Source organism: Microtus oregoni, unplaced genomic scaffold, assembly GCF_018167655.1.
Source record: "Microtus oregoni isolate MIOR12 unplaced genomic scaffold, Mior012 000091F_ref0000469, whole genome shotgun sequence".
Taxonomy (NCBI): domain Eukaryota; kingdom Metazoa; phylum Chordata; class Mammalia; order Rodentia; family Cricetidae; genus Microtus; species Microtus oregoni.
In genome coordinates, this window is record NW_024544600.1 from 2736752 (window position 1) to 2748422 (window position 11671).

At 48.6% G+C, this 11671-nt stretch overlaps 1 protein-coding gene across 1 annotated transcript; it reads left to right on the forward strand.

Moving 5' to 3' along the window:
• The first annotated feature begins 11013 nt into the window (after window positions 1-11013).
• Gast (gastrin) lies at window positions 11014-11460 on the forward strand. Its single transcript, XM_041643795.1, has 2 exons — window positions 11014-11224; window positions 11337-11460. Exons 1-2 carry the CDS (start codon window positions 11014-11016, stop codon window positions 11438-11440), a joined length of 315 nt encoding a protein of 104 aa, XP_041499729.1. The 3' UTR covers window positions 11441-11460.
• The last annotated feature ends 211 nt before the right edge of the window (window positions 11461-11671 follow it).

The following is an 11671-nucleotide window of genomic DNA, read 5'->3' on the forward strand; positions in this document are numbered from 1 at the left end:
CATGTAACCCTGCCACGCAGAAGGCTGAGGCAGGATTGTCAAGTGTTCGAGGACACCCTGGGTTACAGAGTGAAGACCTGTCTCAAAAATTTTTAAAACGAGGGTTGAGGTTGTGGTTCAGCTGGGTGAGTGTTTGCCCAGCATGTGTAAAATCCTGGGCCAGTCCCCAGCATCACATACGCCAAGTGTGATGGTGCCTATCTGTCCCCAGCCCTCAAGAAGTGGAGGTGGGACAAGCAGAACGTTCAAGGTCATCCTTGACTAAATGATAGGCTGGGGAAGTGGCTCGCTCAGTAAAATGTCTACCATACAAACATGAAGACCTGAGTTCAAATCCCCAGTACTCCCATAAATCTGGGCATAGCATATGTAATCCCAGTTCTGGGGGATGGCTGGCCAGTCTAGCAGAATCAGTGAGCTCCAGGTTCAGTGAGAAACCCTGTCTCAAACAATGAGGTGGTGATCTGGAGATCAGCTGAGGTTAAATACTCAGTATCAACCTCTGGTCTCTCTATATATACACACACATATAAACGCACCACTTATATGCAACACACGCACACAGTCTCCAGCGTCAAGTATAATCCCAGCACTAAGAAACTAGACTAAGAAAGTCAACAATTTGAAGCTAGCCCAGCATTGTGGTGCACACCTTTAATTCCAGTGCTAGGGAGGCAGAGGCAGTCGGACCTCTGTGAGTTCAAGGCCAGCCTGATCTACAGAGCGAGTTCCAGGACAGGCTCCAAAGCTACAGAGAAACCCTGTCTCAAAAAAACAACAACCAAAATTCATATACATAAAGTAGAACAAATAAGTTAAAGACAAAAATAAATTTTAAACATTTTATAAAAGATTCCTGAGTCGAAGACAAATAATTCCGTTGCCTACAAGACAGACCTTGGTGTGATTTGCTAACTCCCTGTCCCCTCAAGTTCTAGTGGAGGGTGACACAATACGGACGCAAATGAATATTAAAGATGTTATCGTTTCATTAAAGTTGAGCAATTTTGAGCTCAGGGAATCAGCAGCTTGTGCAGAAAGTAAATCTCCTTTGTGACTATGGGGTAGACAATGCCACCCCTCATATGTGCTCTGCACACACAGCCCTGAGAAACTGGCCAAAGAGGAAGGGCTGCGGCTCTGCATTCTTTTGTTTGTTTGTTTGTTTTAATATTTATTTATTTATTATGTATACAATATTCTGTCTGTATGCCTGCAGGCCAGAAGAGGGCACCAGACCTCATTACAGATGGTTGTGAGCCACCATGTGGTTGCTGGGAATTGAACTCAGGACCTTTGGAAGAGCAAGCAATGCTCTTAACCTCTGAGCCATCTCTCCAGCCCCCTGTTTTTTGTTTTTTTGAGACAGGGTTTTTCCATAGCTTTGCAGTCTGTCCTGGAACTCACTCTGTAGACCAGGCTGGCCTCGAACTCACAGACATCCACCTGCCTCTGTCTCCTGAGTACTGAGATTAAAGGTATGCGCCATCATTGCCCAGTCTTTCTTGCCACCCTCAGCCAGCACACTCAAAGACGCGTAGGCCCAAGGTAGACGGCCTCCTTCTTCTCAGAGCAGTCTCGCTTCTTACTGGACCTCAGTTCCCTCACCCGTAACTCAGGCCCCAGGATCACCTTCCTCAGGGGACTGTGGTATGGGTTAGACAATACAACGCCTTCAAGTGCTCATGCCTGCCACCAAACATCTCTACGGCTCAGTTGCCATTACTGTGGGAATGGAAAGGTAGGAAATTGTTAGTCACCAAAAGCCTGGCATGGAGGAGAGGAGCAAGGTCCTAATGGGGGGGGGGGGGGACTTCCCTGAGGAGTTTCCATCCACCATCCGTGATCTATAGACTCCCATCACACGTCGCCTCTCTGAGGAGAAGGAACAGAGGCCCCCATCAACCCTGCATCCCGAGAGGCAGCACAGTGCTGTTAAACCAGGAATGGTGGTAGCATAGCCTGTAATCCTCGCACTTGAAAGGTTACAGACAGAAGAGCAGCGGGAGTTCAAGGCCATCCTCAGATACATACCAGTTCAAAGCCAGCCTGGACTGCATGGGATGCTAACAATAATAACAACAACAACGTTGAATAAATAGAGTAGATAAATGACAGTCAAGGCACACGGCCTCTAAGCAGCAGGAGAGTCTGAAGCGAAGGGTACTGAAGAGAAGCTGACCTTGAACAGGGTGATAGACTGCTCAGTAACAAGGAAAGAAGAGAACAGAAAGTGGGCTCAGGCAACTGCGTAGCAGCGCTGTCAGCTGACCTTGGGAGTGAAGAGGAGCAGATTCACGTCGGTTGCCAGGCAACAATCCAGTGGAAGATAATTTGCAGTAGAATATAATGGCTACTTCTGGAATTTTCTCTGGCTGCATTTTACAGGGAGAGAGAGAGAGAGACAGGAGCTGAAGAAGGGATGGTGGTGGCCTCTGCCAGGAAGTGAAAAACAGGCTGTTGGGTTCTGAACAGGGCAGAAGCAGCAACCCAAGCGCGCACCCCTATAGCTGAAATGATGGGCCCGTTGACTAAACAGACAGTAGAGAAGCCAGCAGCCTGAGAGGTGGAGGAACCAGAGATGACAGCAGAGGTTGACTAGGCAGGAGCTGGGTTTCTAGGGAGGACATGGGACACAGGGCTGAGAGCCAAGAGAGGCAGCCACTAGTGAGCTCCGGGAAGACCTGGGTTTGCAGCTCAGCTCCCTTGCCTCCTGCCTGTGGGAACTAAACCTGGCAAAGCCTCTCACTTCCTCATCCATGTCTGAACTGCTCTGAGAAAAGACTCAGCCACACAGGGGCTTCCCAGTTAATCTTCCCATTTAAGGCACTAAAATTATTTTCTTTGAGGAAAGGTCTCATTATACAGACCAGTCTGGCCTAGAACTCATAGAGGTCTATCTTCCTCTGCCTCCTGAGGGCTAGAAAAAAAGGTGTGTGCCACCATGCCTGGCCTAATTGTTTTTATTAGTATATATTAATTATGCATAATAAAAGATTTTGTTATGACTTTTTTTTTTTTTAAGCATGAGTGAGGGTTTGAAACAGGATTTCTCTGTGTAGCCCTGGCTGTCGTGAAACTCACTCTGTAGACCAGGCTGGCCTCAAAATCACAGAGATCCTTGCTATGGAATAATCTTTTTGTACATCATGACGAGTCATTTTGGTTTAATAAAGAGCTGGCGGGTCAAGAGCTAGGCAGGATTTCAAGGCACAGAGGATGCTGGGAAGAAAGGCGGGGTCAAGAGGAGTCACCAGCCAGAAATGGAGGAAGAAAGAAAGTAACGTGGGCAGAGTAAAAGTAATAAAGAGGCGAGGCAGAAAGTGATTTTAGAATGGGTTCATTTAAGTTATAAGAGCTAGTGGGACAAGCCTAAGCTAAGGCTTAGCTTTCATAATTAATATAAGTCTCCACGTCATGATTTGGGAACTGGTTGGCAGGATGGAAAACATCCACCTATAGATCCACCTGCCTCTGCCTCCCCAGTGCTGGGATTAAAGATGTGGGCCACCACCACCTATCACCATTATGGCACTTGCCTTCTTTCTTTTTTTTTTATATTATTCATTTTTCTCTCATATATTACATCCCCACCACAGTTTCCCTTCCCTCCTCTCTTCCCTCCCCCTTCCCCACACCTCCATGGTATTTTCATAATGTATATATTTTGATAATATTCACATACCCCTTATTTTCTTTTTTTTAAAAAAAAATTCATTTATTTATTTTGTATACAATATTCTGTCTATGTGTGCCTGCAGGCCAGAAGAGGGCACCAGACCTCATTACAGATGGTTGTGAGCCACCATGTGGTTGCTGGGAATTGAACTCAGGACCTTTGGAAGAGCAGGCAATGCTCTTAACCTCTGAGCCATCTCTCCAGCCCCCCCCCCCTTATTTTCTCATTCCCTCTCTAGCTCCCACTGACCATCTTCCTCTTCCCAATCAGCCCCCACTTCGACTTTTCTTCCCTTTTCCAGGGGAAGATGTGGCGAGGGACACACGACTGAATGAATGTCATTCGTGTAGTTTACAGCCAAATGGGTCCCTTCCTCCCCCACCAGGGAACAACTTCATAGTAAATCCTCAGGGAGGGATGAGGCCCCAGGAACACCTTCCCCAAACATTTATTTTAAAACTTTTGCGTATATGTGTGAGTGTGCACGAAAGCCGAAAGAGGACTTCAGAGCCTCTGAACCTGGAGCTACAGGCAGTTGTGAGAGGCCCGGTGTGGGTACTAGGGGTCAAACTGAGTCTCCTGTACTGAAGAAATCAAAAAGGCCAGTTGACAGTGGCGCATGCCTTTAATCCTTAACAGCACTTGGGAGGCAGAGGCAGGCACTGTGAATTAGAGACACACAGAGCTACACAGTGAGACACTGTCTAAAAAACAAAAACAAAACAGAAAACCAAAACCAGAACAAAACAAAAAAAAGAAGACAGGATCTTGCCAAGTAGCTCAGGCTGGCCTCAAACTCTCATTCCTTGCACCTCAGACTCCCGAGAGCCGTGATCGCCTGTGTAGACCACTGCACCTGGCACTTAGGCTGAGTTAGATTTCATAAGTGGCCTAAAGATGCATTAAAGTATACACCAAAGCTGGATGTGGAGGAGCCCACCTTTAATCCCAGCACTTCAGGAGTAGAAGAGAAGGATCAGGAGTTCAAGGCCATTCTCCTCTAAGTAGAGAGGCTGCCTCACAGGATGGGTGTGGTGGCGCAGGCCTTTAACACCAGCACTCAGAAAGTAGACACAACGTGGATCTCCGTGAGTTTGAGGCCAACCTGGTCTACATACCAAGTTCCTGGACAGCCTGGTCTACACAGTGAGACAGACCCTCTCTGAAGAAAAACAGAGTCTGGGTCTAGAGAGATGGCTCAGTAGTTAAGAGAGTACTGTATGCTCTTCAGAGGGCCCAGGCTTGGTTCCCAGCAGCCACATGGCAGCTCACAACTGTCTGTAACTCCAACTTGAGAATGTCTGCTGCCCTGTCCCAGCCACGGCACCAGGTATACAGGTGGTGCATAGATACACACGTAGGCAAAACACTCACATACATAAAAATCAACAGATAATTGTTAAAGGTTTGTGGGGTGGTTCACTAGATAAAGACACTGACTGGCAAGTCTGATAATCTGAATTCAATCTCTCGCACCTAAAAAGAGAGGCAACTCCTGCAAGCTGCCCTCCGACTTCCACTCCTGCACTGTGGGCATGCATGACTGCACCTATACACACAAAAATAAATCTCAAAAATGCAGTAAAAATGTTTTTAAAGAAGAACTAGTTAAAAAAGGAATAAAAGAAAAATAAGGCATATGCCAGGGTGTGTTCAGGTTAAAGACAAATACTGCACCATGTTTTTTTTTGAGACAGGGTTTCTCTGTAGTTTTGGAGCCTGTCCTGGAACTAGCTCTGTAGACCAGGCTGGCCTCGAACTCACAGAGATCCGCCTGCCTCTGCCCCCCAAGTACTGGGATTAAAGGAGTGTGCCACCACCGCCCGGCATACTGCACCATTTTATGTAAGGCAATTCAGCATCCTCAGATTTGAGAAGGCAAGGATGCCAAGGACAACCGTGCATATACCACCTTGCTTCACAGGTAGGAAAACTAAGGCCTAGAATGTCCAAGTGCCCTGTCTTAAGGCCAGCTCGGGGACCTGAGCCTGGTGTTCCAAAGTGTCCTTGGCCCTTCGTTCACATAAATGCTCGCCCTGCATGTAGACCCCTGTCTGCGTGCCTAGCCTCACCCCTAGGGTCTGCAAAATCCCTAAGCAATGAAGAGCGAAGTCTTGCCTGAGAAGTACAACCTCATAGGCCCAGGTGGCTGTTGGGGGAGAGGGAAGAGGGAGCCAGGAGAGGCTAAGGAAGGACTGGAGGCATCCATGCCCTTTCTGTGTGCAGCGGGGCCTCCTGAGGGTGGGCACGAAGGTAGTATCTCTAACTCTGCCTGAGGACCATGTCCAGGCTGCCACCCCGAGGCCCTGCCACTCCCAGGCAGAGGGTAAGATGCCCATATGGACACAAACACCTCACAGGTATCGATCGCTCTTAGTCCCATCACACCCTCCAAGCTCTAGCTGCCTGGCAAGGCTGAGTCATGGCCAACCTCTCCCTTCCCGCTATTAAGAACCGATTATGAAGCTGAGGCATCGGCCTGCCTGACAGCGGTTTGAGCTCATCAATAATGGCTCAGGGTGTGTGGGCGAGCAGGAGCGAGCCAGGCATTGCAGGTGATTGCAAATGGAGCCTTGCCTCTGGGGAACATTCACCCTAATGGAGTACCCTGAAAACGAGGGCTGTGGTTGTGTCCCTGGACTCTCAGCTCACCGAAGCAAGGAACGCACTGAACATATTTACTTCTTATCCAAGAGAGGGCCTTGTTACCTGGACCCTCTCTAAACTAGCGCTCCATAGTGAGAATGAATTTGGAACATTTGGGGTCTGGGTGGGTTGTTTCTGTATTTGTGGTGCTAGGAGGGTAAAACCTGGGGTTTTGTGCAGGGTGCACGAGCACTCTACTATGAATCAACATTTTCAGCCGTATTTAAAATATTTGAAAAGCCAAGAACATTTCCCATCCAGCCCGCAAGGTGGAGGTGCTTGCCGCCAAGCCTGCAGCCTGAGTTTAAGTCCCATGACTCACGGTGGAAGAGAACTGACTCCCGCGAGTTGTCCTCTGACCTCCACTCGCAAGCTCTAGCCACATGCACACATCTGGCTACGTGTAGACCAGGCTGGCCTCGAACTCACAGAGATCCGCCTGCTTCTGCCTCCCGAGTGCTGGGATTAAAGGTGTGTGCCACCACCGCTTGGCAACAACGGGTTTTGACGATTGGTTTATGAATATATTCAAAGAAGCCATTACTCTGCCTTCCACATCCCTCCCAGGAGGAACTCCAGCCCCTCTTTATGTTCATGGAGTCAGGCTGGAGAGTGCTCCCCTACATAGGTTTCGGTTTCTATATTGTAGAAGAGGGGCACACTGACACTTGGGTCCTAGGGTCGTGGCAGAGAGGAACTGCATTCATTCCTGCAGAGGGTTTACCTGCTTGGCACACACGGAATTACCCTGCCCTAGGACCTGGAGGAAGGCGCTCTAAGTGTGCGTCTGGGCCTTCTTACATTCTCCTCCACCCCTGCCCTGTGAGGCAGGTATGAACGAATCTCATTTCACAGAGAAGGCAAAGAGGGGAAAATGCAAAATGTATTCAATTTCCATGGGTGATGGGCAAAGTGCTTTATGTAATGCTCTGTCCCAGACCCATCCTCAAGCCTTTTCCCTCACTGTTTGGAGGAGAAAACATCACAATCATTAGAAAAGGGGACAGCTGGAAAACTTTCCCTTGCTATCAGACCACAGGCCTTTGTGAGCCCTACATGTAGGACACACGCCTGGGGAAGAGCGCTATGCCTTTCGTCTTTGAAGAGGACCCTTGCTGTGCACACTCTGAAGTGCCTACAATGACAGTCACCGCTGCTGAATAGGAGACAAGCTGATGTTTATAATAATTGTCATCCCTCTAGCTGGGGGAAGAACAGCCAGGGGGCATAACCCCATCCACAGGCAGAAATCAACCTGGCTCTTTGGAAAGCTTGTAATTTCCGGTTACCATAGTAACATCAGCATCTCCATCCCCCCCAGGACGCGAGAAGAGCTGCTCTCACCCTGTCCTTTCTCCCAACCCCCTCCTCTTCCTTCCATCTCTGAGATTTTTGTGGTTCAATTAATTACTGTCAATGTCTGCGCTGGGTTTTGTAATTTTTTTTATTTATTCCATCTGCTGAGTCACCGTGTCCTGCTCTGGATTAGAGTGGTTATTCACTAGAACATTTGGGCTCTGGTTGCCATGGACACGGTGCAGCCTGCATCCTTCATCACCTGTTAACTCTCAGTAAGGTTGGCTGTGAGCGTGGGTACCACTGCCCTTCTACAAGACCCAAGGGACATCAAAGCTCCCTGAGACAAGAAGAGGGGTGGCCCAATGACGCATCAACAAAATGAACAAAAGCAATTGTCTAATCTCAACTATGAAAAAAATATCAAAAACAGCCTAGAGCTTGTTATAACCTTGCAAAACACACTCAGGCAGGAATTTATCAAATAAACCAAGAAATGTGTCATGTTTCTCTTCTGGTACATCTTTGAGAAATGCTTTTGTTCACTAGCCATTTTAAGATGTATTTTTTGTTGCAAAAATATGAATCCTTTATGCAAATCACCTTCTACTCCTGAAAGCAAAATAGAGGAGTGTCGAAATGCAAGACCCTCGAGGAACCAGCTCTGGGTAGGGGGCTGACAAGGGGTTTGATTAAGCAGCAGACCCAGGGCGAGAGTACAGGAGCGTTGGGCGGATGCCACCCAACACAGACGGCATAAAGAGACAGGAGATGCTGAGGGTTTTCCCCAGCAAAGGAAGCATAAAGGGGTTTCAAGGCAACCAACATAACGCTCTCAGCAGGAAGAGCAAACCCATCAGTCCATGCCCCATTGCTCCTGATAACTACACTACATCCTGTTTTCAAAAAACCCAGTGGAGAGGACAGGGATCAATAAGTCACCTCCCATTCACACGCTACCTGTCCATCAAGCATCAGCATATGGGTACCTCTGAATCCTAGGTCATTTGGTTCATTCTCTTTTTCTCCCTTCTCCTCCCCGACCCTCCCCATGGGATGTGGTCCAATAGAAGACTTGGAAGCCTGTGACCCAAGGGACACAGTAGAACGAGCTGTTCAGGAACCCAGAGTCTGTCTCTTGTGTGTCCCCTCCCTGTTTCAACCCCTCCTTTCCCCCACATCCTGAATAAATAGCTGATTGACAGCTCTGTGACAGGGTGGGGCAGGGTGACAGGGTGCACCTACACCCCACGCCCATTTCTCTTGCGGTGGAGAATTGGGAGTCACCTGGAAGCGGGGCTTGGGAGGGACCATGAGGGCTTTATAAGGCAGACCTGGTACAGCAGGCAGAACAGAGCTGACCCAGCCTCCACAACAGCCACCTGTCCCCCAGCTCTGCAGGTGAGAAACTGGAAAGGGGAGGGGCAAGAGGGATGAGAGCCAACAGGCCCCCTTCCCATCGAGGTTCCAGGCCATGGCTCAGACCTGGGGTTCTCACCTCAGTGTTTCCAGAGGTGAGGCTGTTTCCTTAGCTTAGGGTGGAACTGAGCCTCCGCTTCAGGGCCACCCTGCCATCCTGGATCCCCATCTGCCTTTCTGCTTCACTCGGGACTCAGCCCTAACCCTAGGGCTCCTGCCAGCTGGGGAAAAGAGCAAGTGAGGCTCCCTCCCATTTCTCAGATGAGAAAACTGAGGCCCAGGGGCTAGGTATTACTAGCCTAGAATCATAGACTTTAATAGGCAGGGCTAAGACTGGAACCCATCTCAAGCCCTTTCCTAGGCCAGCGCTGCCTAAAAGGACATTCCGTGATAACGGGAATTCTTGACATCTGCACTGCCCTGTATAGGACATGGGTACTTATCATCTGGCTAGTTCAAAGGCAGAAAAATTTTATAATGATTTATTTAAGTTTAAAGAGCCATAAGTTGCTGGTGACTGCCGTATTCGTCAGCCTGTATGGCTCACATTGAACAGAATGGCTCTCTGCAGCACTGATCTTTTCTTCTTTTCTTTTTTTTCTTTTTTTTTTCTTTCTTTTCTTCTTTTCATTCTTTTTTTTCTTTTTGGTTTTTTCGAGACAGGGTTTCTCTGTGGCTTTGGAGCCTGTCCTGGAACTAGCTCTTGTAGACCAGGCTGGTCTCGAACTCACAGAGATCCGCCTGCCTCTGCCTCCCGAGTGCTGGGATTAAAGGCGTGCACCACCACCGCCCGGCCTTTCTTCCTTTTCTTTTGGCAACGTGTCGCTCTAGCCCACATCTGCCTAGCACTCACAGAGTCTTAAACTTGAGACAATCCTTCTGCCTCAGCCTCCCGAGGACGGAGATCTACACCGGAGCCAGAACATCAGTTCTGCTCTGTCTCCATTTACTTCTTCATTGGTCACAAGTATTTTCCTCCCACAGGAAACCTAATCTGAGAACTTTGTCATGAAATGCTAATATCTTCGTTGTTGCTGTTTTGTTTTGTTTGTTTTTTTGAGACAGGGTTTCTCCTTGTAGCCCTGACTGCCCTGGAACTAGCTCTGTAAACCAGGCTGGCCTCGAACTCAGAGATCTGTCTGTGTCTGCCTCCTGAGTTCTGAGATTAAAGGCATGTGCCACCACCACCCAGTGCTAATATCATTTAATACACATTTTTTTCCTACAGGGGAAAGTTAAACAAACACACACAAATCTCAAATAAAAAGAACAGGTGAGGTTTAGAACTCGATGTTTATTTGGGCATTGCACCTTAGGTCCGTGCTGTGCTTCCCCCAAACTCCCTCTTGCTTAGTTGAAAATATTGGGTTTAATTTTTTTTTCTCAGCTGCATAAGTACAGTTGCAGGCTGTTCATCAGCTAAACACTGAAGAGCCTCTCCTTCAAGGTTGCCTAGCAACGGCATGGCCCATCCCCCGTGTATAGGCTGGTGGTCTCCAAGCAGCAGTGTGTGGTCTGTAACTCCCTTGAGTGTGTGAGTGTGTGTGCACCTTTGCTGTCTCTATTTAAACTTTCACTTTAAGTTCTAAGACTAAATCATCCAGGAGATTTTGAAATTGTGTGTGTGTGTGTGTGTGTGTGTGTGTGTGTGTGCATAGTGCCTATGTGGAGGTCAGAGATTTATTGCTCTACACCTTATTGTCCATGGAAACAAGGTCTCTCTCTGTAAATCTGAAGGTTGAATATTTTATTGTGTTTTCTTTTCCCTTTCTTTCTTTCTTTCTTTCTTTCTAGACAGGGTTTCTTTGTGTAGCCCTGGCTTTCCTGGAACTCATTCTGTAGAACAGGCTGGCCTTGAACTCACAGAGATCTGCCTGCCTCTGCCTCCCGAGTGCTGGGTTTAAAGGCCTGTGCCCCCACAGCCCAGGGATAGCCCCATCTTGAAGTCCCGCTCTCTCCCCTTTGCAGACAAGATGTTTCGACTGTGCGTGTGCATGCTGATCTTAGTCCTGGCTCTGGCTACCTTCTCTGAAGCTTCTTGGAAGCCCCACTCCCATCTACAGGATGCATCCTCTGGACCAGGGGCCAACAGGGGCCTGGAACTACATCAGCTGGCCCAGCTGGACCCAGCCTCTCACCATCGAAGGCAGCTGGGGCCCCAGGGTCCTCAACACTTCATAACAGGTAGTAGCTACTGGCCCAATCAGATCTGGCCATGGTTCCCCACTACTGGCCTCACAGTGTCCCAGAGACCAGGCCTCCTCCTCTCCATTCTCACTTCCTGTCACCTCCTCAGACCTGTCCAAGAAGCAGATGCCAAGGATGGAGGAAGAAGAAGAGGCGTATGGATGGATGGACTTTGGCCGCCGCAGTGCTGAGGAAGGGGACCAGCGTAACTAGCGACAATCTTCCAGAGCCCAACTGTCTCCAGCGGCGCCCAGCTCAGTCCTTGCAAAACATAAAAAAAAAAAAAATAAACTAGCTTCCAGTGTATCACCGAGTCATGTCATGTGCTTGACTAGAGAGGGGTTGAGGCAGAGACCACAGAGTAGCATTAAACAAGAATCTATCTGGGTGGGGCTGGAGAGATGGGCAGGGTTAAAAGTGCTTACTGCTCTTTCAGAGGATCCT

Excerpts from the sequence above, each read along its gene's own strand:
- Gast (XM_041643795.1), top strand. The coding sequence starts at position 11,014 with ATGTTTCGACTGTGCGTGTGCATGCTGATCTTAGTCCTGGCTCTGGCT. Across the intron at positions 11,225-11,336 it reads TCCTCAACACTTCATAACAG|ACCTGTCCAAGAAGCAGATG; the intron begins GTAGTAGCTACT and ends TCACCTCCTCAG.